The 26,987-nt window shown below is 38.3% G+C and overlaps 1 protein-coding gene across 1 annotated transcript in view; it reads right to left on the bottom strand.

Annotated features, from left to right (window-relative positions):
• th (tyrosine hydroxylase) overlaps positions 1-26,987 on the bottom strand; it is a 103,520-nt gene that overhangs the window by 16,445 nt on the left and 60,088 nt on the right. Inside the window, exons 2-9 of the mRNA XM_062035526.1 lie at positions 17,175-17,307; positions 14,139-14,342; positions 13,875-14,049; positions 8,815-8,903; positions 8,646-8,713; positions 8,526-8,576; positions 2,337-2,482; positions 2,133-2,268 (exon numbers count right to left, since the gene is read on the bottom strand). Coding sequence (XP_061891510.1) covers positions 2,133-2,268; positions 2,337-2,482; positions 8,526-8,576; positions 8,646-8,713; positions 8,815-8,903; positions 13,875-14,049; positions 14,139-14,342; positions 17,175-17,258 — 953 coding nt within the window. The 5' untranslated portion in view covers positions 17,259-17,307. The remainder of the gene's footprint in view (positions 1-2,132; positions 2,269-2,336; positions 2,483-8,525; positions 8,577-8,645; positions 8,714-8,814; positions 8,904-13,874; positions 14,050-14,138; positions 14,343-17,174; positions 17,308-26,987) is intronic.

Raw genomic sequence — 26,987 nt, 5'->3', positions numbered from 1 at the left:
GACAATACCCAATATGAACAATTCATGTCAATATGATTGTTTTACCTTACTAAAATCTGCTCGGGCATCTCTGTGTGGCGTTTGCATGTTCTCCTCATGCTTGCTTGGGTGGTTGGACTGGGTGTGGTTTTCTCACACATTTCGAAAACATGCATATTAGGGTAACTGGAAACTCTAAAGTGTCAATAGGTGTGATTGTGAGTGTTAATAGTTGTTTGTTTTTATGCGTCTTGTGATTTACAAGTGACCAGTCCCACCTTTTGTTCGAAGTCAGCTGGAATAAGCTCCAGCTTGCAGACAAAAGCACTTTGGGTAGAGGTATTAAAAAAAAAAGATAACCATTGATTTTCTGTACCACTTGCCCTCATTAGGGTCACGGTTGAGCAAGAACCTATATCAGCCGACTGCGGGCGAGAGGCGGAATACCCGAGAAAACCCTAGAGGGAACATCATGCAAGTTACACACACTGTCCCAACACTAAAATTATATTAAACATAAAATGTAGGGATAATAAGTCTAATGGTAATTATTCCAAGAAGCTAAATAAAACGCAAAATAGTGCTTGCAAAACTGTGATGAGTGTTGATAAATCACATTGTGTGTGCTAAATATTTATATTTGCATTTTAACCTCCCTGTATTGTGGGCGTTTTGATGAGCAGCATATATTTTGCATATTAATGAAAACAGAGAAATTAATTGCACGCCTCATTTAACTGACACAATCCGTTTAGTTGATAAGCTTTGCATTTACTGTCAGGTTTGCACATGTTTTAGTTCTCGCAAACCTTTAGTAAATCTACTAAGACTGCGTGTACAATTTATAAGTGGTGCAGACTGACCTATTTAAATGAGTTTTTTGCTTGTACTACGCGGCTTTCAACATGGAAACACTCATGTATTGCACATTCATGTTATCGTGCTCAATTGATAAGTGGTGCAGACTGCCCTATTTAAATGAGTTTTTTGCATGTACTACGCGGCGTTCGCCATGGAAACACTCATTTATTGCACATAATTGTTATCATGCTCTTGTCTGTAGCGTTTTGCTATGTTTTGAAACATGCAACATTTACAATGGGAGATGCTGGCAATAACTGCGAGCGTCATGTGCTGGAATGCAACAGACGCAATAAATTACATATTGCTTTAAGTATTTTTCATACATATGAAAAAATGAATGTCATTCAAAAAATGCAAGCAGAAACCAGAATGCATCAATTGAATTTGTCTTAATCCACCCCTGAATTCCTCCAGGTGCTATACAATTATAAAAGGATATTGCTAAATAAACAGTATGTCTAATACTTTCATTTTTGACAGTCCATACACTGTAAAAAAAAAAAAAAAAAGTTGACAAAACGCAAATTTTCAAGGCAACATGATGCAACAAGATTTTTGCTTTTTCTCAACTTTTGACTACTGCTGGCCAGACACTGTGTTGGTAGTTAAACATAGTGAAACCTTATTTCTGAGTCTGACTAACTTGAAAACTATAATTAGTCCAACAATTGCAAATCGTATTTCACTATTTAGCAGTAGTCAAAAGTTGAGAAAATCTTGTTGCATCATGTTGCCTTGAAAATTTGCATTTTCTCAACTTTCTTTTTTTTTTACAGTGTATATGCTGATAAGCCTACGAAGGAGGGAGCTGCAGCGCAGTCATCCTCTTTTCTCACAGCCATTCCTGTGCAACTGCCAGTTTGCACGTCCTTTCTAGACATACTGAATAAATATGCAAAACATCTCCCGCAATACAGTTTTACCGGTAATCTTGATAAATCACACTGCATGTGCTATACAATTATATTCAGATCTTCTCCTCCCAGTATTGTGGGCGTTCTGATACTCAGCATATAGTTTGCATATTCATGAATACAGACACTAAATGGATTGCGCTCTCGTTTTTGCTATTTAGGAAACACGGCCCTCTGCACACAAGCTTAGTGGATCCGCTTTGTTTAGCTATCAAGTTTGCTTGTGTTTTAATATGCGCAAATCTTTAGTAGATCAGGCCCATAGTGGTAATCTACAATCATACATATCTAAATGTCATTCATTTTTTTAAATTTTTGTGCAAGGACCCGACCTTTTGACAATTCATGTTTGAGAAATAACTGTTGTGTACTCACGGCTCTGGGGAATGCATTGGAGAGGAGGCGTGTCGGATGTACTGGGTGCACTGGAACACCCGGAAAGCCAAACTGGCAAGGAAGTCTCTGGCCGAGAGCAAACCCGCTACTGGACGCAGCTGAAAGCCAGTGCGCTCTATTTGGCAATACGATAGGAGAGAAAATCAAATTTTGTGTTGCATTTACATGATCTCATTCTCCTACCTTTAAGGAAGCGGGACACGTCTTCCAGCTGAGGAATGTTGTTTGGACTGTACCCACAATGCCTTTCCAGCAGACGGAAGGCCTCGAGGTACTCACTGCAGGCATGGGTGGAGTACAGGTCCCTCAGGGTGGAAAAGACTTCCCGCCTGATAGCAGATGAAGGATTATGTCGTATCCTCAAACAACACAGACTGCCTTGTTTTTTACTTTTAATATATTTTAGGTGACTACTCATACATACTTTTTTGTATGAAAATATTTTTTTACTTTTATAATGAAACTTGAATTGAATTTGATGCATGTTTTGTACAAAAATTAATTTATACAAAATAAATTGTTCAATAATATTTTTAGTGCAAAATTGAATCATAATCTTAGAAAACTTGATAACTATAACCAAGAATTGAACCGAGGACCTTTACATGTTTACATGTCTGTGTTATGATGTAAATTAGGTGTGGTTGTATTGTATAATTAGGTGTCATTGAAAGGGCATTTTATGACTTTTCTTAATTTGATTACAGGCTATAGTATAATTTTAATCTTATAATTTTATTGCATGATTTTTGTATCCCTTTAATTTAGGTAGCCAGGGACTTCAGATGGAAATTAGCTATTTAGCTATAATCTGGTGTAGAACATATATGTCTTTGATCTTAATGTCGCTGTGCATTGTCCCTTCAAATTAAGACTAAACTAAACATTTGCTGTAAAATTTAATATGAAGCGCCCTATCGTTCATTAATTGACATTTTAACCCCCCCCCCCCCCCCCCCCTGAATAACTGAATAACTGAATAACTCTTTAAACAAAAAATTATTTAGCCTAAGCCCTGTGTCAGCCACACTTAACCATCGTTTAAGGTTCCCCATCTTGGATAATTTTTTACACGGGTAAGTGCGCCGTCTATTTCTTGAATCTTCGGCTCTTAGCGTTGTACGGACTCATTGATCTTTTACAAACTGAGTTCGGAGAGGAAGTGACGCCAGAAAGACCACGCCCACACAGGAAGTGACATCAGAAAGAACGCACCGCAGCCAGCTTCATAACAACCTGTTTCGTAACTCGGAGCTAACCACTGAAAAGATGGAGGCGAGTCATCCAGACATGCCCATGTTTCTCCTTCCTCTACATCAGTGGTTCTTAACCTGGATTCGATTGAACCCCAGGGGTTCGGTGAGTCGGCCTCAGGGGTTCGGCGGAGGTCAAAACACACCCGACTCATCATGTAAATAAAAACTTCTCCCTATCGGCGTATTACGGACACGGCAACAGCAGAAGTCACACTGATTTGCAGGTGTGTAATTTGTTGTGAGTTTATGTACTGTGTTGGTTTTGTTGTTTGAACAAAAAACTGTAAATTAAGTCTTTGTTACTTAGAATGTTCCCCTAGTGTCCAAAAAACTCTAAATTAAGTTTTTGTTACTTAGAATATGTTCCCCTAGCGTCCAAAAAACTCTAAATTAAGTCGTTTTTACTTGGAATATGTTCCCCTAGCGTCCAAAAAACTCCAAATTAAGTCTTTGTTACTTAGAATATGTTCCCCTAGCGTCCAAAAAACACTAAATTAAGTCTTTGTTACTTAGAATATGTTCCCCTAGTGTCCAAAAAACTCCAAATGAAGTCTTTGTTACTTAGAATATGTTCCCCTAGTGTCCAAAAAACTCTAAATTAAGTCTTTGTTACTTAGAATATGTTCCCCTAGTGTCCAAAAAACTCTAAATTAAGTCGTTGTTACTTAGAATATGTTCCCCTAGTGTCCAAAAAACTCTAAATTAAGTTTTTGTTACTTAGAATATGTTCCCCTAGCGTCCAAAAAACTCTAAATTAAGTCGTTTTTACTTGGAATATGTTCCCCTAGCGTCCAAAAAACTCCAAATTAAGTCTTTGTTACTTAGAATATGTTCCCCTAGTGTCCAAAAAACTCTAAATTAAGTCTTTGTTACTTAGAATATGTTCCCCTAGTGTCCAAAAAACTCTAAATTAAGTCTTTGTTACTTAGAATGTTCCCCTAGTGTCCAAAAAACTCTAAATTAAGTTTTTGTTACTTAGAATATGTTCCCCTAGCGTCCAAAAAACTCTAAATTAAGTCGTTTTTACTTAGAATATGTTCCCCTAGCGTCCAAAAAACTCCAAATTAAGTCTTTGTTACTTAGAATATGTTCCCCTAGTGTCCAAAAAACTCTAAATTAAGTCGTTGTTACTTAGAATATGTTCCCCTAGTGTCCAAAAAACTCTAAATTAAGTCTTTGTTACTTAGAATTTGTTCCACTAGTGTCCAAAAAACTCTAAATTAAGTTTTTGTTACTTAGAATATGTTCCCCTAGCGTCCAAAAAACTCTAAATTAAGTCGTTTTTACTTAGAATATGTTCCCCTAGCGTCCAAAAAACTCTAAATTAAGTCTTTGTTACTTAGAATGTTCCCCAAGTGTCCAAAAAACTCTAAATTAAGTTTTTGTTACTTAGAATATGTTCCCCTAGCGTCCAAAAAACTCTAAATTAAGTCGTTTTTACTTAGAATATGTTCCCCTAGCGTCCAAAAAACTCCAAATTAAGTCTTTGTTACTTAGAATGTTCCCCAAGTGTCCAAAAAACTCTAAATTAAGTTTTTGTTACTTAGAATATGTTCCCCTAGCGTCCAAAAAACTCTAAATTAAGTCGTTTTTACTTAGAATATGTTCCCCTAGCGTCCAAAAAACTCCAAATTAAGTCTTTGTTACTTAGAATATGTTCCCCTAGCGTCCAAAAAACTCTAAATTAAGTCTTTGTTACTTAGAATATGTTCCCCTAGCGTCCAAAAAACTCTAAATTAAATCGTTGTTACTTAGAAAATGTTCCCCTAGTGTCCAAAAAACTCTAAATTAAGTTTGTGTTACTTAGAATATGTTCCCCATACTAAAGTGTTACCAAAAACATATAACTTTGTCTTGAATTTGAAAAAAATATATATACCGGTATATATTTTTTTTCCCTAAAGAAGGGAAACCGGTGGGGTTCGGTACCTACAACAATGTTAAGAACCACTGCTCTACATGTATAGGCGCTTGTGGAAATGTGAAGTGAAGTGAATTATTTTTATATAGCGCTTTTCTCTAGTGACTCAAAGCGCTTTTACACAGTGAAATCCAATATCTAAGTTACATTTAAACCAGTGTGGATGGCACTGGGAGCAGGTGGGTAAAGTGTCTTGCCCAAGGACACAACGGCAGTGACTAGGATGGCGGAAGCGGGGATCGAACCTGGAACCCTCAATTTCCAACCGAGCTATACCGCACACATGAATACCTTATGAGAAGGAAACGCGCGATTGCAGCTATTTCGGATACAACACATCTCAGACGGCAACATAGCAATGTTGAGCGACAGTTTTGGATAAGGCCTGGAAGAACGGCAGCCTGGTGGGATATGTTTGTCAACGAGTGTGTTGTACTAGAGCAATGGCAAGAGAACTTTCGAATGTCCAGGTCAGCTGTGAATCTACTTACCGAAAAAACTTTGTCCATTTGTCGGAGGAGAGACAACGAAAATGCGGGTTCCCGTGGATGTGATAAATAAGGTAGCGTATTCTTTGTATTACCTGCCCCACGAGGGAATACTACGGAAAATAGCGAATGCATTTGGACTGGCAAAGCAGACTGTATCAGTTAATGTCCGCCACGTATATCGAGCGATTACTCAACATCTTGGTCCAGAGTGTATAAAGTTTGCTTACAACTTGTTTACTTTCACATATCCATTAAATATGTGATTAATTTATGATGGCTCAGGTGTGATTCACTACAATAGGGCTCCACAGCACGCAGGATTCCAGTTAATTGAAATACCACTACACTGGATATTGTTTAGATAAGTTACATTTAATTTAAGAACTTGAACACAAAGCAACTATGAGGTGCGCATTTTCCGCGCATACGTACTAGGTCGCGTTGCGCCGGCGGACGGAGGGGGGAGAGGGGGAGGGGTTCTTAAACGGTAGCATGTGTGTTTGTGGACAAGGATAAGGTTAGGTGGGACATACCCTGGCTTAGTGTAGAAGGGGCCTTAGGGACTGATGAAATCTGACAATGTTGTCGCTTTTTTTATATATATTTTGCTACAAAGTGTGAGCAATTTGCATGAACTAAACTTCATGTAATGGAATATTCATATTCTGGTTGTCTTATCTTTATTTACATATGAGCAACAAACACTTATTCAAGTAAATACATGAATACTAGGAAAATTGTCCATCTAAACCAGGGGTGTCAAACTCATTTTAGCTCAGGGGTCACATAGAGGACAATCTATTCCCAGGTGGGCCGGACTGGTAAAGTCATGGCATGATAACTTAAAAACAAAGACAAATTCAGATGGTTTTCTTTGTTTCACTTTGGCCAAAAATAGAACAAACACATTCTGAAAATGTACAAATCACAAATAATCCTTTTGACAAAACACTTTAAATTCTGAGGTTTAAAAAACACAACGAACTTAGACTTTGTCTCAGTGTATCTACAAAGCCAATAAACATGAAGTCACAACCAATCTGGGATTGAACAAAATAAATCAACTTCTGGGTGTCAAATACCTCATTTGTCATGTCCAGGTATTAACCCTGTGCTAACTCAACAAACTACACACACGGGATGTAGAAACTGTTAAAGATGGTTGAGTTACACTCACTTTTCTCATTTTTAAACTGCAGGTTTTGCATTTCATTTGTTCAAGGGGAGGAGCCACAGCCACACGTTACCACAGCTATATGCGCTTTACTGCGTATCTATTGCGTACCTTACTGCGTACCTCTTGCTTTACTGCGTACCTCTTGCTTGGACCCGGTATCAAGCGTTTGCTTGCCCAGCATAGTTGTTATTGCGACACCCAGTGGACACATTTAGATTAGCAGTTTCTTTCACTAAACAATTTCAGCTCAATTTTATACTTAGCAAACTCATCTCGTGGGCTGCATAAAACCTGTTTGCGGGCCAATTAAAAAGAGGAGATGGTCAGAGATACTTCTTCTTGCTTACAGAAAGCTGAGTTTGGTGTTGCCCAATGTGTGTTTGTTCTGCTGTCATTCTTGTGTCTGCTTTGTTGTGTGAATGCTGAAGCATTTTTTATAATTATTCTGCCGCAAAACTTTTCATTCGTTCGGAACTGTTCAAGTATCAAACTGTTCGGCTGATCGGGAATGGTAGATTACTCAGAATTACCGGTTTTCTGGGTAATTTTTCCCATTGAAAACTAATCGGCCATTTTTCGAACATGCCCAATTTCCACATTTCTCAACCTATTTAAAACCGTTCCATCATCCCCACACTCCACTCATCTTGGACAATTAAACTACCATTTTCCAGGTTCAAAACAATTCCAGGGATTCCCAGAATTCCCTCATTTCACCCCTTCCTGGAAAGTTTTCACAGTCCACAATTTTCAACCGTTCTTGACAATCCCACCTTCAAAACATTCTTCTTAATTGGGACAAAGAAACTACCATTTTTCTTTTCGTAAAAATTCCCAGTTTTTCCAGAAAATTCTAGGAATTCCGAAATACCCATTTAAATTCAAACTGTTAGTACGTCAACATTTTCCAACCGTTTGGAAAAATTCCAAAACCAACCCATTCATATCATCTAGGACATTTGTTGTAGTACTTATATTTTCAAAATTCCTCTTTTTCCCAAAATTCACAAATTTCTAGGAAATTATTTTTTAAATGAATGGACAGCTCAATTTTATACTTATCAAACTCATCTTGTTGGCCGCATAAAACCTGTTCGCGGGCCTGATCCGGCGCACGGGCCGTATGTTTGACACCCCTGTTTTAAACGCTCCCAAATCACAGCATTTTTTAGCAAAATCTGGTCATTGTTTTGGAGTATTTTGTTGCTTGAAAACGGTCCAGTTCAAACAAGCAATATGTTTTGTTTTTGTATAGTTCCCTACTAAGTTCTTGTGAAGACAAGCTGCATGAACGGAGCTTGAACTGAACAGAAAATGAATTCCATGTCAGAAATGTGCTCAAATTGCAGGCTGCTGACTCGAATCAACTGCTTTGATTGTGCTATTCATCTGTAAATAATGTAGCAAAAGAGCCATGAAAGACACCACACAGCCTGCTGTCACAGAAGACCAACTCCAGTACATAAGTTGTGACATTTTAACGTTAAAAGGAAGATTTGAAATGGAAACACACAGCAGCCCTCTTACCATGTGCCAATTTCCTCTTCTGTATAATCCACTCTAGGAATTGGCTCCCCTCTGTGGACAAACAAACAGTATAGTAACAGTATTTATTCTGGGTTATGTCTGTAACTAGATGTCTCTTACTGTCTGTATCCAAAGGCAATGTCTCCAATCATTTTTCTTCTCTGTCTGTAGACGGGGTCTGTGAAACCCTAGTCAAATCAAATATCATAAACACTGATCTCATTTTTTTTTGCCATGACATTAAAAACAAATGTTGCTCTGTGTTCATCATGCAAGGACCTCCACTTACAGGATGATCATGATCAAAGTCTGGATCAAATTTGTTGACCAGATGGTGACATTTATCCAAGTCGGCTATTTTCTTTGGAAACCAGTGAACTGGAGGAAAGGTTGGGTAAAGGTCAATGTCAGCTTAGATATTGAAGCATTGTGGAAACAATACAAAAAAATATTGAAGTATTGAAAATGAGTTTTGTAAGACTTGCACTTTGGAGTAGTATTTGAGTTGAGTAGATTTTTCACAAGGGGAAAATTATGTATTAAATGATATTGCATTCATACCATAATTACAGGTGCAAAAATTAGGCATCATGCAAACGTTTAAATTTGGACCACAAGCGTGATTTACTAAGATCAAAATACCAAGCGCTAAACAGCGTGTGCAAACTATACAATTGCGTGTACTATTAGTGGGCGTGTTGCGTGTGATCTACTAAGACTGTGGACAGCCCTATTAAAATGAGGTTTTTGCGCAAATTATGTGGCTTTCACCATGGAGACACTCATTTACTGCACATTCACGTTCACGATGGTTTGAAACACGCAGCAGACAAATGTTAAAGGAATCACTCTTTCTGGTAATTTCACAAGCAGTCCTGAAGTGCATCTTCTATGGAACCCACTTTTTTAGCATGCTGAAGGGGCACCTTGGGACAGGCTGGTACTATCTGTGAGTGCGTTGTAAGAATTTTTATTCCACACATATATGAAAAAGAAATGTCAATTAAAAAGAGGAGAAGGTCAGAGATACTTCTGCTTGCTTACAGAACACTGAGTTTTATGTTGCTCAATGTGTGTTCCACTACTTCCTTAAGGGGGAGCTCCACTAACCACGTTAAACCCAGATTCCGAACTAACAAAGGTCTTAACTCATTCTCTTTCTATGCCACATCAATGTGGAATGCGCTCCCAACAGGTATAAAAGAAAGGGCATCTCTATCCTCCTTCAAAACCGCAATAAAAGTTCACCTCCAGGCAGCTACAACCCTAAACTAACACCTTCCCCGGATTGCTAACAATCAAATGTAAACAATCAAATGCAGATACTTTTTCTTATGCCTTCTGATCTCTCTCTCTCTCTCTCTCTCTCTCTCTCTCTCTCTCTCTCTCTCTCTCTCTCTCTCTCTCTCTCTATGTCCACTACTTGCTGTCCATATCCTACCCCCCCCCCTCCACACCCCTGATTGTAAATAATGTAAATAATTCAATGTGATTATCTTGTGTGATGACTGTATTATGATGATAGTATATATGATAGTATATATCTGTATCATGAATCAATTTAAGTGGACCCCGACCTAAACAAGTTGAAAAACTTATTCGGGTGTTACCATTTAGTGGTCAATTGTACGGAATATGTACTTCACTGTGCAACCTACTAATAAAAGTCTCAATCAATCAATCAATCAATGTTTGTTCTGCCGTCATTTTTGTGTCTGCTTTGTTATTGTGTGAATGCTGAAGCATGGCGAAGTTGGTAGAGTGGCTGTGCCAGCAATCGGAGTGTTGCTGGTTACTGGGGTTCAATTCCCACCTTCTACCTTCCTAGTCACGTCCGTTGTGTCCTTGGGCAAGACACTTCACCCTTTGCCTCTAATGGCTGCTGGTTAGCGCCTTGCATGGCAGCTCCCGCCATCAGTGTGTGAATGTGTGTGTGAATGGGTAAATGTGGAAATACTGTCAAAGCGCTTTGAGTACCTTGAAGGTAGAAAAGCGCTATACAAGTATAACCCATTTATCATTTATCATTCTGCAGCAAAACTTTGGCACGTTCTACAGCCGACAGTTTTCATTCAATCGAAACTGTTCAAGTATCAAAATGTTCGGCTGATCGGGAATCGTAAATTACTCAGAATTTCCAGTTTTCTGGGTAATTTTTCCCATTGAAAACTAATCGGCCATTTTTCAAACATGCCCAATTTCCACATTTCTCAACCTATTTGAACCGTTCCATCATCCCCACACTCCACTCATCTTGGACATTTAAACTACCATTTTCCCGGTTCAAAGAAATTCCAGGGATTCCCAGAATTCCCTCTTTTACAAAGCCCTATTTTCACCTCTTCCTGGAAAGTTTTCACAGTCCACAATTTTCAATCGTTCATGACAATCCCACCTTCAAAACATTCTTCTTAATTGGGACAATGAAACTGCCATTTTTCTTTTCGTAAAAATTCCCGTTTTTTCACGAAACTCCAGGAATTCCGAAATACCCATTTAAATTCAAACTGTTACTATGTCAACATTTTTCAACCGTTTGGAAAAATTCCAACGCCAACCCATTTTTATCATCTAGGACAATTGTTGTAGTACTTATATTTTAAAAATTCCTGTTTTTTCCAAAATTCACAAATTTCTAGGAAATTATTTTTTAAATGAATGGACATATTCACAGTTATAGAATGCACCACATTTTTAAAATGGTGCGCCATTTTTACCCGATTCTGACCTTTCAGCCATCAACCCACACTGCTCTTTGCATATGTCAAACACAAAACATGTTCTCCCTTTCCCAAAATTCCCAGTTTTCACACAATATCCGGTAATTTTCTCCCCATTGACAATGAATAGGAAATCGACTGCATATCTCACATTTCTTATCTGATTTGAACATCCACACACTCCACTCACCCTGGACATTCAAGCCAGCATGTTTCCTGGTTCCAAATATTCCCTGATTACCCAGAATTACCAGGAATTTACTCCCAGTAAAAATTAATGGGTAATGTTAAAACCTCTCCATATCCCACATTTTTCAACCGATACGAACCGTTCCAACATCCACACACTCCACTCACCCTGCTAGTATGCTAACTAATAGCATACTTGGGAGAATGTTAGCATTTTAATGTTTAATGCTAGCTTTTTTTGCTAATTGTGTATGATTAAACCTAAATGTCATGGTTTGTTATAATTAAAGACATTTAATGCAAGTATGTTAAACCTAAAAATCATGGTCTGTGATACTCAGACCATGACTATTATTAATGCACGTTAATAATAGTTAACGTGCATTAACTTTTAGCATACTTGTGAGAACGTTAGCATGCTAATGTTTTATGGTAGCTTTTTTCTTGCTAATGTTGTATGTTTACACCTAAAAATCATAGTTTGTAATACTTAGTTTGAGGTCAGCATCAGCTTTTCAACATTCAAGCACAGTCAACATTCAAACGATACCAACAGTCATTCTTCATCGAAATAGCATTTTAGTTCAGCTTCAGCATCAGGGCATTCACACGCAGTTCGTACAGACTTTGCAAATTCTAGTTTTATTTAGTGTTGTTTCTAGTGGGATTTAAGAATGCCAAAATATATATAAGTATTAGCCGCCCATTACATGTAGGCCACAATTATACTAAACCAGGAGTGCCCATACTGTGACGACGGGGTCGCATCGTGGTGCGAGGTGTTCTCCCAGGAATGCAGACGGGCTCGGACACAGCTTGCCGGTAGGAAAATATTTATTTAGGAACTAAACATGCAGGAAAAAACAAAGACGTGCACATGGCACATAAGGCAACAACAAAAGGGCTAGCGTGGGAGCTAGCAAGCAAAATTAGCCTAGCGTAAAAACTAGCAGCTAAAGCACAGGAAACATACGTCGTCATCCGTTGTGAAAACAAACTACGAAGCCAGACCGACTGGTTGGGGAGGCAAGCTTTAAATAATAATGTCAATCATGAAAAACAGGTGCGCGTCGGGAACACCCGCGGCAGGTGAAAATAATCAGTAACTATGGTAACCAAACTGAGAAGTGCTTAAACAGGAACTAGAAAGAGATCACGACTAACAGAAAAAACACAAGTGACTAGAAAGCGTAAACAGAAATATGATCCGGGCAGCAGATCATAACACATACGGGCCAAAGTGAAAATGGGCCAGAGGTCCGTGGGTCAAACAGCGATGTTTACCATGCAACAGCACAACGAGTGAGGAATTTAGCCCAATACCGCCATATATAAATATAAGGTAGTAGAGATAATCAGGTTCAATGGATGGTAACTAATTAGCCTGTAAAAAAATAAAAATAAAAATATGTATATATATATAGTACAGGCCAGAAGTTTGGACACACCTTCTCATTCAATTGGTTTTCTTTATTTTCATGACTATTTACATTGTAGATTGTCACTGAAGGCATCAAAGCTATGAATGAACACATGTGGAGTTATGTACTTAACAAAAAAAGAGGAAAATAACTGAAAACATGTGTTGTATTCTAGTTTCTTCAAAATAGCCACCCTTTGCTCTGATTACTGTTTTGCACACTCTTGGCATTCTCTCGATGAGCTTCAAGAGGTAGTCACGTGAAAGGGTTTTCACTTCACAGGTGTCATAGTTTTGATGGCTTCAGTGACAATCTACAAGGTAAATAGTCATGAAAATAAAGAAAACACATTGAAATGAGAAGATGTGTCCAAATGTTTGGCCTGTACTGTATACAGTATATATATGTTACTGTTAAAAAAAACAAGAACTGGCACCACAGTCACCAAGAAATGTATAGTGAAATTTACAGAGGGTTTTACGCCAAATTACTATAAAATGAGAATTTGTACCATTGTTGTTTTGACGTTAAAATTCTGGTGACTGAACTGCCAGTGTTTTCCACATTAAATCTATGTCTGTTTATTTTTTACAGTGCATTACTGTAACTGGAAAATGGTACCAGGAATGATTTTAAGGTACATTTTGGCAACTTAGCTGCCAGATTTTTATTGTAAAATCTACTGACCTTTTTTTTTTTACAGTATAGCTTTGCGTACATGTCATTACTGATTGAGTAGCTTGAAACAGGTCAGTATGAATATGTAGTTAATTTGGTAGCCACACTTTGGCGGGCCAAACAAAATGGCACGACGGGTCAAATTTGGCCCTCGTGCCCCACATTGGGCATTCCTGCACTAAACCATAAAGTTAAGGGCCACAAAATATAAGCCTGCTTGCCGCAAGTAGCAACTTTTCACATTTCACATCGCAAAGATAGGCTATATGCACCACAAGTGTTTTAGTATAAGACTATAAAATATGAGGTTTTAGTTGAAGAGAACCAATGAAAAGCTTTACATTTGACTTCTTTGGTGGTCTTGACATCTTCCGCATTTCTTTTGATGGAGCTGATGAGGGTGCTGACATCTGAAAGGTGCACCTCACAGCGTACGAAGTACTCCAAGCTGTGCAGGTTGTCTTTGGGTTTGCGGCACGGCCGTGTCTCCAAGTGATGGATCTTTGCTTCGAATGTCTGGAACAGAAAGCAACACAATGACATTACAATGAGTGACGTCATTTTAAAGTACATATTAGTAGGGGTAACGGAAGGTTTCTGTGTACCTCAAAAACTTTAAGAGTCCTTGATAGGACAGGCGTCTTGTTGCCTGCTAAGGTGAAGAAGAGGTTGAGAAGGGCTCTTCCGCCGTCCTCCTCAAATACAATCTGCTCGCTGGCCTCTGCTGCCTCGGCTGCTGCCGCGGCAGCTTCGCGGTCCTTCCTTGCGTCATCGATCAAGCTTTGTCGTCTACCCAGGAAGCGTTGTGACTGTTTCAAACAGGCCTTAGATTTTATTCATTGAAAAAATGGCAGAGCAAATAACAGACAATCATGTGGGGAACATCTCTTTGGGCATAAGCAAAGGCACGTGCGCAGATAGATCCCAACTGCAAAAGCACTTGCCCTTTGGCCATGCATGAGAAAAGTGAGCCATGGAGCCCCTTTTCCTTAATTTCTTAAAGAATAAACAGTACTCTCTGTAATCAATTACTCTCCAAAAAAAAAAATCCCCCTATAGCAGGCCTGGGCAATTTTTTTGACTTGGGGGCCAAATTTAGAGAAAAAATGTGTCTGGGGGCGGGTATATCTGATTTTTAGGAACACTAATACAAAACCTCACAATAATGTCTGATTGAATGCTAAAAACGTTATGACAGACCACCTGAAAAAAACGGAATGGAATTTAAAAATGTTTTACTGAGTGAGACACCCAGAATGTACTTGAAAAAAAAGAATGTGGGATTTACAATATTAACTATGAACGATAAAACACTGAATATTGACAACATATGAATGTCACACCACCTCTCGATCCACATTATTTACAATCAAGCGAAACACAACAAAAATGCAACAAACACTGTGAAATATGCGGAGGGTATAAAAAAAAACCTATACAATCTGATATATCTGATACATCACTAAGCTATAACTTTGTTGTAAAAATCTCCTTCTGCGTCTGTCCCTTACACCCACATTTCAGGCTGGCCGCTCTGGAAACACTCTGTGGAAATGCTCCCCACCCACACTGCTTGGTGCCTCGTCTGAGCTGCTGTGACTTAGATTACCATAGTACCTCGTATATAATGCAAAAGAGCAGATTTCAACCATTGAAATACTTTGTATAGTTCAAGACTTACAGTCATTTGAAAACATCACTGCGCTTCATAATGGCAGCTACAGTTTCCAATCTTAAAGATCAAAAAAAATTATTTGGGAATGTCTGGCGGGCCAGATTGAAAAGCTTAACATGTGGCCCCCGGGTCTAATTTTCCCAGGTCTGCACTATAGCGTCTCCTCTGACAGCCAGCATCAGACAGACCGGTCATATCAACAATGTGTGTGAAGTCTCCCTTGACGTTGTTTGGTGCAAAATCCACCACAACGTTAGCGCCGATGAAAGCGATACTAAAAACAGGTGAAAAACAAGTCAGAGCTTTGTCTACATATTTATTTTTATATTTAATGAAGGGATAGGGCATACCTGTCAACATTTTCAATGTATGTTAAATTTCCCTGGAAAAAAATAAAAATAGAGAGCCGTGAAATCTCTATAAAAAAAATGCAAGTTGTACCGTTTTACAAATTAGACACATTGGCTCGTTTGGATGAATTAAAAATCATAGTTGTTGAGAAAAAGGTAGGTTTTAAGTTGAGCTATGATAATCTGATGAGGTATATTATTTGTGTAATGCTGCTCGTGTTTCAACTCTGTCAGAAAACAATAATAAATTAAAAAAAGTATGAACTGTACACATCTATTTATTTTTTTAATCAATTTCATCATTTGAGTTTGTATTGGTTCCTAAACAAAAGTGAAGTGCGGATCGATAGCAAAATATGGATACCGCCTATCTGTGCCCAATTATCAATTCTCAAATAAAATGATTGATCCATCCATCCATCCATTTTCTACCGTTTGTCCCTTTCAGGGTCGCGGGGGGTGCTGGAGCCTATCCCAGCTGCATTATCGATACTTATGATAATTCAGTTATTTGAGATAGTGTGTATCATTAGGAATACAGTGTAAAAAAAAGTAACTAAACTTGTGAAAGAGGCAATGTGTCAATGTTGGATGCTTTTGTTGAGTGTTGCTTACATGTTCAGTATTTTCACGTTAATGTAAATTTATAACTGAATTTTATTGTAATAGTCGTTTTTATTATTTAATTTATTTCAATGCTTTTATTATTTTACTTATTTCCTTTTTTAGGAGTGGAAACACCATTTCCGTGTACTTTTATATGATTTTGTCCTTTGTTGTTTCTTTTGCATTAGGTTGGCTGTATTGATATTCACGCCAATATACCTTTAACATACTTCAGAGTTTTAACTAAAATAAATAACTCTGTCTTCTATTCTTTATGCAATCAGATATGTTGTTATTTGAAATGAACATCATTTTTTAAATTTTAGCAGACATATATTTGCACATGTAGAGTATCGGCATTGCCATACCAGCCTGAATTTCACTCCGTATCGGATCGGGCAAAAAAAGTGATACCGCACATCACTACTATACAATTTGAAAATATCGTCCTGCGATTTGACTTATAATATATATATATATATATATATATATATATATATATATATATATATATATATATATATATATATATATATATATATATATATATATATATATATATATATATATATATATATATTAATATTTCTTCATCATGCATATGGTGCACTTTTTCCCGGCTGTGCACCTGCCTCTATAATTTGTATGTCTCCAAATGCGCAATTATAACGAACCTAAATATAAAATACACCTAAACCAGATTTCACGTCGACACGCTTTAGTTCAAGTTTGTATTAATTTACTTCAGCTATAATTATAAAAAGCCCAAAGTCTGTTTTTAGTGTGCAAAAAGTTTGAGTAAAAGGCGAAAAAATACCCCTCATTTTAATATATTTTAACAATGCAAACACAATTAATGGCGCACATGTATGAATAATGCTTATTTGCAGATTAATATATGCTATTTTGTTTCCATTGCTTGCGCCCTGGCGCTGGTGCGTCATGGTCACAAAACAGCGTCATTTAAGAGCAAATGCATGCTCCTCCCAAATAAATAGTTATTTTCCTACCGTGACGGAGTCTGACCTCTCCAGCTCGGATGCGGCTCTGCGGAAGCTCTTGGAAGAGGACGTGGAGCTGCTTGAAAGGGGCATCTTTGCGTCAGGTCTCGTCTTTGCGTCCTCTCCCAGGTCCAAGATGGTTCTAGAGTGAGATGCAAACGCGCAGTCTGACTCCACTGCCTTGCTTCTTTTCTTTTTTTTTAACAGGAGCTTCTCTCTTTATAGTCCCATTTGTTTGTCGTTTGTGACGTCAACCACACTAATTCCTCTCCTATCAATAAACACACATCACCAGCGACAAACCAACAGCATAATTTAATTTGACCTCTTTACTAAACATAAGAAAATCTGTTTTGAATTCGTTCAGTTATCTTTTAATAATGCAAATGGCTTAACTACAATAAAGAAGGCTGTGTTTTTTTACTATTTATTTTGTATATTAAGTGTTTTTGAATACAAAAAAATGATTACAAACCTTCTCTCTCAGCATCAAGGGTTGGAATTGGGGGTTAAATCACCAAAAATGATTCCCGGGCGCGGCCACGGCTGCTGCTCACTGCTCCCCTCACCTCCCAGGGGGTGATCAAGGGCCAATGGGTCAAATGCAGAGAATAATTTCACCACACCTAGTGTGTGAATGTGAGTGTGAATGTTGTCTGTCTATCTGTGTTGGCCCTGTGATGAGGTGGCGACTTGTCCAGGGTGTACCCCGCCTTCCGCCCGAATGCAGCTGAGATAGGCTCCAGCACCCCCCGCGACTCCAAAAGGGACAAGCGGTAGAAAATGGATGGATGGATGGATAGTGTTTGTGTGACAATCCCCTAAAGCCAAAGACTGTAAGAACCTTTTACATTCTTTTTTTTTCTACTTCTACTTTTCTACTCTTCATTCCTACACAAAAAATATCAAACATGTTTTCATTTTAATTTAAATTTGACTCTTTTGAAGGCCTTTTGATCAGAGGATTTCACAGGTTTAAATGAGTGAAATAACAAATGTTTTGCAATTGTATATTAATTGTATATTAATTGAAAACCCCCAATTCCAACAAGGGTTGGAATTGGGGGTCAAATCCCCAAAAATGATTCCCAGGCGCGGCCACCGCTGCTGCTCACTGCTCCCCTCCCCTTCCAGGGGGTGGTCAAGGGCCAATGGGTCAAATGCAGAGAATAATTCACCACACCTAATGTGTCTGTGACAATCATTGGTACTTTAACTTAAAAGTGGCCTAGTGGTTAGAGTATCCGCCCTGAGATCGGTAGGTCGTGAGTTCAAACCCTGTCCGAGTCATACCAAAGACTATAAAAATGGGACCATTACCTCCCTGCTTGGCACTCAGCATCAAGGGTTGGAATTGGGGGTTAAATCACCAAAAATGTTTCCTGGGCGCGGCCGCTGCTGCTGCTCACTGCTCCCCTCACCTCCCAGGGGGTGATCAAGGGCGATGTGTCAAATGCCACACCTAGTGTGTGTGTGACAATCATTGGTACTTAACTCTAAGTACCACTTCAAAAAACACTTGGCTTTCCAAGTACCACCATAATGACATCATTAAAATACAGTAGCGTAGTAGGCTTAAGTCGCAGGTGTCAAACTCAAGAACCCTGGCCCGCCAACCTTATTATATGTTGCCCGCGAAAGCCTGGAAATAATATGCATTAAAAAAATGCTTACTAAATATATTTGTTCTTTCCCTTTTGACATTAAAAATCATGTACTGCATTCAATTTGCACATCTTTTCAAATTCAATATGATCAAAATCTAAATATTATAGACTAGACTAGACTGGACTTCCGTTTTATTGTCATTCAAATTTGAACTTTACAGTACAGATAAGAACTAAATTTTGTTACATTAGCTCCTGGTAGTGCAGAATAAAAAAGCCATAATGAATGAATGAATGAATGAATTAATTAATGATCTTTATTGTCATTGTGCATGTACAGGTACAGGTCCAACGAAATTTAGATTGCTTCCCTGAGGTGCTTTGCATTTTTTTTTTAAAAGAAGAAACCACACAATATACAAAAACAACACAATATACACAATATGCAATATACAATGTGGCCTAAGACCACTCTAAGAGGCAATGTAAAAGAAAACGAGACAGTAAAAAGTATAAAGTGACTAGAGAGGAGTAATGCTGAATCCCAGTGTGCTAAGGGGGTGGGAGTCAGCATTTCCTACCTCCTATGCTGTGCAGGCTTTTTATTGTGGATTAATTGTGTGAATAAATATGATAAATATTGTCCAGTTGGCATGTAATCGCTGATTAAGGTGCATATATAAATAAATAAATAGGTTACTGTACAGATAAATATATTGCACTTTTCCATATGCATCCATGTTTATGGATGTATGTTATATTGTCTTTTTTATTCCAGCGAGTTAATCCATTTTGGGGGGAGTTGAGGGGATAATTATGATGCGTTCAAGAGTCTTACGGCCTGAGGGAAGAAGCTGCTCCAGAACCTGGAGGTTCTGCTTAGGAGGCTGCGGAACCTCTTTCTAGAGTCCAGCAGTGAAAACAGTCCTTGGTGGGGGTGGGAGGAGTCTTTGCAGATTTTCTGAGCCCTGGTCAGGCAGCGGCTTTTTGCGATTATTATCATGTACTCCAAAAATATTTTTTGTTAAAATAAAGGTAAATACTGTACTTAAATATCTGCTTGACTTATGATTTCAAAACAAATTATCAATCAAATTGTAGACTGTAAAATTGACAATAGATGCTACGGTTAAATTCCGCCGACTGAGGTTTTTTTTACTGTAAAATCAACTTTGGTACTGGTTTTTTCCCATATACAGTAAGACACTAAAAAACATTACAAAAAAAAAAAAAAAAAAACATTAAAACAAGATTTTATGGTAAAAAAAAAAACACAAAAAACTGTCAGCTCTGTTGCTTGAATTTTACCGCTAAAACAGTGGTATTGTTTCTCCATTCCATTCCATTTATTCAATTGTTTTATATGCTGTAAAAAACACACTGCTTTTACTGTAAAATTCTGGTGACTGAGCTGCCAGTTTTTAAAGTAAAATTAAATCATTTTTTTTTGCAGCTTATGTAAAAAAAAAAGATTGTTAATGTATTATATATATACATGTATATTCATATATTACCCATTGTTAAAAGCAACCCTCTGAGGGCAACCATAACTGTGATGTGGCCCTCAATGAAAACCATTTTGACACCCCTGTCATTAAAAACAAGGCAGGGGTGTATTTTTAATATTTTTAGCCACTGTAACATTACACACAGTTTGAACTGTAGCACTGTGTTTAAATATAGGAAAATAAAACACCGTAATTTAATGTAACAATTCTTTGGCGTACCACTAGATAAAATCCTGGAAAAAATTGTTGCACAGCAGCTAAATGAACACTTAGCGTCTAACAATCTCTGTGAACCCTTTCAATCCGGTTTCAGGGCAAATCACTCTACAGAGACAGCCCTCGCAAATATTACTAATGATCTTTTGCTAACGATGGATGCTGATGCGTCATCCATGTCGCTGCTTATTGATCTCAGCGCTGCTTTCAATACCATCGATCATAATATTTTATTAGAGCGTATCAAAACACGTATTGGTATAGCAGACACAGCCAAATATTGCATTATTCATGTATAATTGCAATCGAGGAACAATTGTGTCCTTAAATAAAATAGTGAACATACAAGACAACTTGTCCTTTAGTAGTAAGTAGGCAAACAAAGGCTCCTAATTGGTCTGCTGACATATGCAGTAACATATTGTGTCATTTCTAATTCTATTTTGTCAAAATTATAAGGGACAAGCTGTAAAAATTAATTATTCATTTACTTGTTCATTTACTGTTAATATTTGCTTACTTTCTCTTTTAGCATGTTCTATCTACACTTCTGTTAAAATGTTATAATCACTTATTCTTCTGTTGTATGGATACTTTACATACTAAAAAATATTGATGTAATCATAGTAGTATCGACTAGATACGTTCCTGTACTTGGTATCATTACAGTGGATTTGAGGTGGAAATCCACCAATGGCGTTTGTTTACATTCAGGAACGACGTCATTAGCGGTGACGCCGGTAAGCTACGGTGTGTAGTGAAGCATGTTTAGCTATTCCTCGTCCTGCAGGGATGATACTTGTAAGAAATGTATACTTACAGTATTTGTCGCCAGGGAGGAGAGGATTAGTGATTTAGAAGTAGCTAAAACACTGCAGACTGCTGATGGACTTTAGCCGCTAACTAGCTAGCCATGTCTTAAAGCAGTGGTCCTCAACCACCGGGCCGCGGCCCGGTACCGGTCCGCGGACCGATTGGTACCGGGCCGCACAAGAAATAAAAAAAATATATATATATATTTTTTTTTTTATGAAATCCACATAAAAAACACAATATATACATTATATATCAATATAGATCAATACAATCTGCAGGGATACAGTCCGTAAGCACACATGATTGTATTTATTTATGTAAAAAAAAAAAAAAAAAAAATTTTGTATTTTTAAATACACCCCCCCCCCCCCTCACCCCCCACCGGTCCGTGGGACACATTTTCAAGCGTTGACCGGTCCGCAGCTACAAAAAGGTTGGGGACCACTGTCTTAAAGCACCTCTTCCTGGGGGCGTTTCAGTGTTATAACTTCATCTTTATCTTTGGTTTTTAAGCCAAAATACGTCCGTTCTCCCCTTTTCTGTCTACACACTGTGTCTGTTTGTAAGTACTTCGTGATTGTGCGCTGCCAAACACGCTCGTCTGCTCGTAAACCACGACGACGGGGTGCGGGGGTATGGGGGACCGGTACTTTTTAGAGGCGGTATAGTACCGAATATGATTAATTAGTATCACGGTACTATACTAATACCGGTATACCATACAACTAGGGATGTCCAATAATGGCTTTTTGCCGATATCCGATATTCCGATATTGTCCAACTCTTTAATTACCGATACCGATATAAACCGATACCGATATATACAGTCGTGGAATTAACATATTATTATGCCTAATTTGGACAACCAGGTATGGTGAAGATGGAGTCCTTTTTAAAAAAATTAATAAAATAAAATAAGATAAATAAATTAAAAACATTTTCTTAAATAAAAAAGAAAGTAAAACAATATACAAACAATTACATAGAAATTAGTAATGAATGAAAATGAGTAAAATTAACTGCTAAAGGTTAGTACTATTAGTGGACCAGCAGCACACACAATCATGTGTGCTTACGGACTGTATCCCTTGCAGGCTGTATTGATTTATATTGATAATAATGTAGGAACCAGAATATTAATAACAGAAAGAAACAACCCTTTTGTGTGAATGAGTGTACATGGGGGAGGGAGGTTTTTTGGGTTGGTGCACTAATTGTAAGTGTATCTTGTGTTTTTTATGTTGATTTAATTTAAAAAAAAAAAAAAAAAAAAAAAAAACGATACCGACAATAAAAAAAACGATACCTATAATTTCATTGCATTTTAAAGCATTTATCGGCCAATAAGCCGATATTATTAGACACATTTTCCTGAGGGAACTCTCCTGAAGGAATCAATAAAGTACTATCTATCTATCTATTTATCTATCTATCTATCTATCTATCTATCTATCTATCTATCTATCTATCTATCTATCTATCTATCTATCTATCTATCTATCTATCTATCTATCTATCTATCTATCTATCTATCTATCTATCTATCTCTACATACAACCCTAATCTGCAGTTATTTGTACACAATTATCAAAGTCTTTGTATCTTTGTAAATAGGACAATATAAAAAAAAAAATCATAATCTGGGGAAATTTTGTCATTTTGTCAGGTCAATCGAATCCGTACAGCTCTTCAAAATTTGATTTATTTGCGGTGCTGACACATACAGTACGTGCACATTGGTACTGTAGTTTGCCTGTTTAAGGCTGTCTCTTACCTCAGCAACAGGCGCATCACATACATTTGCGGTCTATTGCTTTGGGCTGTGGGTTTAGCCGCTTAACATGATTGTGTAGTGATGTACATTGCCCACAGGTGAAAGGATTAGCCGTGGACCTTTTGGTCAAATGCTGTCACCAGCTGCAACCTTGCAAGGGTGCAGAGAAGGCAAGTGTGGCTAAGTGTGACACTTTCCTTCTCTAACCCGAGCCAACAGGCTGCAAATGCTGGAGATGCTATTGTAGCCTGAGGCACGCAGCAACTCTCCTCTGCCCTCCGTTTCAGGACTACAGAGTCACTATGAAGGTTGGAAGATGAAGAACAAGATGCATGTGTCTTACACCTGTTTTCTTTCTGCATACTAACATTCAACAAACATGAGCAAATTAGCTTTGCATATTGCAGGAGACAACGATTCAACTGAAACTCATTTCACAAAGTTTGGGAAATGTTTTGAGCATTTCTAAAGTACCATATTTTTCGGACTATAAGGCGCACTTAAAATCCTTTCATTTTCTCAAAAATCGACAGTGCTCCTTATAACCCGGTGCGCCTAATGTACGGAATAATTCTGGTTGTGCTTACCGACCTCGAAGCAATTGTATTTGGTACATGGTGTAATGATAAGTGTGACCAGTATATGGCAGTCACACATAAGAGATAGGTGTAGACTGCAATATGACGCCAGTAAACAATATGAAAACTTGATATTTTCCATTGAAAATAAAGAACATTACACACACTCAAAAATCTGTCAAAATATTTGTGTATGACTTTGAAGCCGCACCGCCTTTGATTGATTGATTGAGACTTTTATTAGTAGGTTGCACAGTGAAGTACATATTTCGTACAATTGACCACTAAATGGTAACACCCGAATAAGTTTTTCAACTTGTTTAAGTCGGGGTCCACTTAAATTGATTCAGATACAGATATATACTATCATCATAATACAGTCATCACACAAGATAATCACATTGAATTGTTTACATTATTTACAATCAGTGGTGTGGAGGGGGGGGGGTATGGACAGCAAGTAGTGGACATAGAGAGAGACAGAGAGAGACAGAGAGAGAGAGAGAGAGAGAGAGAGAGAGAGAGAGAGAGAGAGAGAGAGAGAGAGATCAGAAGGCATATGAAAAAGTATCTGCATTTGATTGTTTACATTTGATTATTAGCAATCCGGGAAGGGTGTTAGTTTAGGGTTGTAGCTGCCTGGAGGTGAACTTTTATTGCGGTTTTGAAGGAGGATAGAGATGCCCTTTCTTTTATACCTGTTGGGAGCGCATTCCACATTGATGTGGCATAGAAAGAGAATGAGTTAAGACCTTTGTTAGTTCGGAATCTGGGTTTAACGTGGTTAGTGGAGCTCCCCCTGGTGTTGTGGTTATGGCGGTCATTTACGTTAAGGAAGTAGTTTGACATGTACTTCGGTATCAGGGAGGTGTAGTGGATTTTATAGACTAGGCTCAGTGCAAGTTGTTTAACTCTGTCCTCCACCTTGAGCCAGCCCACTTTGGAGAAGTGGGTAGGAGTGAGCTGGGATCTGGGGTGGAGGTCTAGAAGTAACCTGACTAGCTTGTTCTGGGATGTTTGGAGTTTAGATTTGAGGGTTTTGGAGGTACTAGGGTACCAGGAGGTGCATGCGTAATCGAAAAAGGCCTGATGGATTTTCAGCCCATTACGGCTACCGTAGTCAGAGATACAAGTATTACTATGGTGTGTGTATAAGGACCGCAAAATGGCACCCATTAGCAGACATATTATCTGGCGTTTTGTTTCACAATATTATGCAAAACCAACTTTTCTTACCTTCTGGTACCTGCTGATGTGTATTTGAGATCTGCATACGTCCTGAAAATTTGCGCATGTCCACAACTGTAGTCCATGCCAATGCCGTAGTGGGCTTCTTCTTTTTCACTATTTTCTTGTTATGGGGCATTCACCCTCTGCTGTTGCCATTTCTAATATAAAGTAGCGTAAAGTTCTAACTTACACTGAGGGCGTCCGTATAAACAACTTTAACACTGTTAGAAATATACGCCACACTGTGAATCCACACCAAACAAGAATGACAAACACATTTCGGGAGAACATCCGCACCGTAACACAACATAAACACAACAGAACAAATACCCAGAACCCTTTGTAGCACTAACTCTTCCGGGACGCTACAAGGTGTGTGTGTGTGTGTGGGGGGGGGGGGGGGGGGGGGGGGGGGGGGGGGGGGGGCGGGGGGGGGGTTGGTGGTAGCGGGGGGTGTATTTTGTAGCGTCCCGGAAAGGTTAGTGCTGCAAAGGGTTCTGAGTATTTGTTCTGTTGTGTTTATGTTGTGTTACGGTGCGGATGTTCTCCCGAAATGTGTTTGTCATTCTTGTTTGGTGTGGATTCACAGTGTGGCGTATATTTCTAACAGTGTTAAAGTTGTTTATACGGCCACCCTCAGTGTAGCCTGTATCGCTGTTGATCAAATATGGGTTGCATTCACGTTTGTGTGCGTACAGAAGCCGCACATATCTTGTGACTGGGCCGGCACGTTGTTAGAATGGATGAAAAGCGGACGTGACGACAGCTCGTAGAGGACGTTAAATGCAGTGCCTTTAAGGCACGCCCCCAAGACTGTGGTCCGAGGGGACTACGAGATAAAATGACTGATGAACACCTTCGTTTGATAATGAAGGTTGCCTCAGCTCAAAGCCTGAGCCCCGACATTAATGAACTAGCATCCAAGAAAAGATGGCAGGTATCTGGCTTGGGCACATCAGATTAGATCAGTGTGTTGATCTGAATGGTTGGTTTATTCATTGTTATTTTATTTTCAAATTTATTAGCCTGTGGAAAAAGTGAATGTTGATATTTACCTCAGAAGACTGCAAATAGAAAAGAGGCATTCAATTTTTATTTAAATTGCATTTGATATGCCATTGATATTTTTTAATTATTATTATTATTATTTCAAACTCGATTTTGCATGTCACTATAAAGTTACATAAGCCTTGCTTGTTCAATATTCAATGCAAAACTTGTTTGGGTCCCTATTAAAAGGTTCATTTGTTCAACCTTGGCCCGCGGCTTTGTTCTGTTTTAAATTTTTGCCCACTCTGTATTTGAGTTTGACACCCCTGGCCTACAGCGATGAGAAAACATAAACAAGGGAGAAAAGGAGCATTGAGAACATAACAGAACGCTCAACTAAGGAGAAGAATACTGAACACAAACACAAAATATGACCTGACGTGACAGGCCATAACAAGTCCAATAGAAAGGGGAAAAAGCTGTTAAAATAAACAAAAGACAAATGTTGTGGTACCCGTACCACAGTTTGAGAATCACTGGTCTATACTTTATGGTGACAGAATAATTGGCAGCAAATATTTTGACAAGTTCATACACTGTATGAATAATAATGAAAACTACAAAAGCACTTGTTCCAGGACCTATTTCAGACATTTTCTGAAAACTGTATCCAAATCCGTCCATTAGTAACGTTGATAACTATGAGATTACGCAAATGGTTGTGAGGTGTATTTCTGGTCTTGTCATCCTCGTCCGGACAGTAGGGCGACACGGCAGTGCGGCTGGATCAAAAGAGACGTCGGAGACGCTTTACTGAACCAAAAGTTACTTTATTACAAGCGAGCGTCATTATTCAGGGATGCTATTCTCCATATACTGTATGATTACAAATGACCACTTTTCTTTAAGAACATTTCACATGATTGTTGTATAGCATCTTTAATGCAATGAGACAACATGGTTAAATAGTATTAATAAACTAGATGAATACATCTTTCATAGGCTGCATACTGCATTTCAACAACATACTCTACTCCTGTGTCTTGAAATTGCTAAATATTATTGGAAACCAATCAATGCTGGACAACAGGGAATGAGCTAAA

Source organism: Entelurus aequoreus, linkage group LG24 (assembly GCF_033978785.1).
Source record: "Entelurus aequoreus isolate RoL-2023_Sb linkage group LG24, RoL_Eaeq_v1.1, whole genome shotgun sequence".
Classification (NCBI taxonomy): domain Eukaryota; kingdom Metazoa; phylum Chordata; class Actinopteri; order Syngnathiformes; family Syngnathidae; genus Entelurus; species Entelurus aequoreus.
Note: the sequence above shows the minus strand (reverse complement) of the source record. Positions and strands in the feature narration are given on the sequence as shown.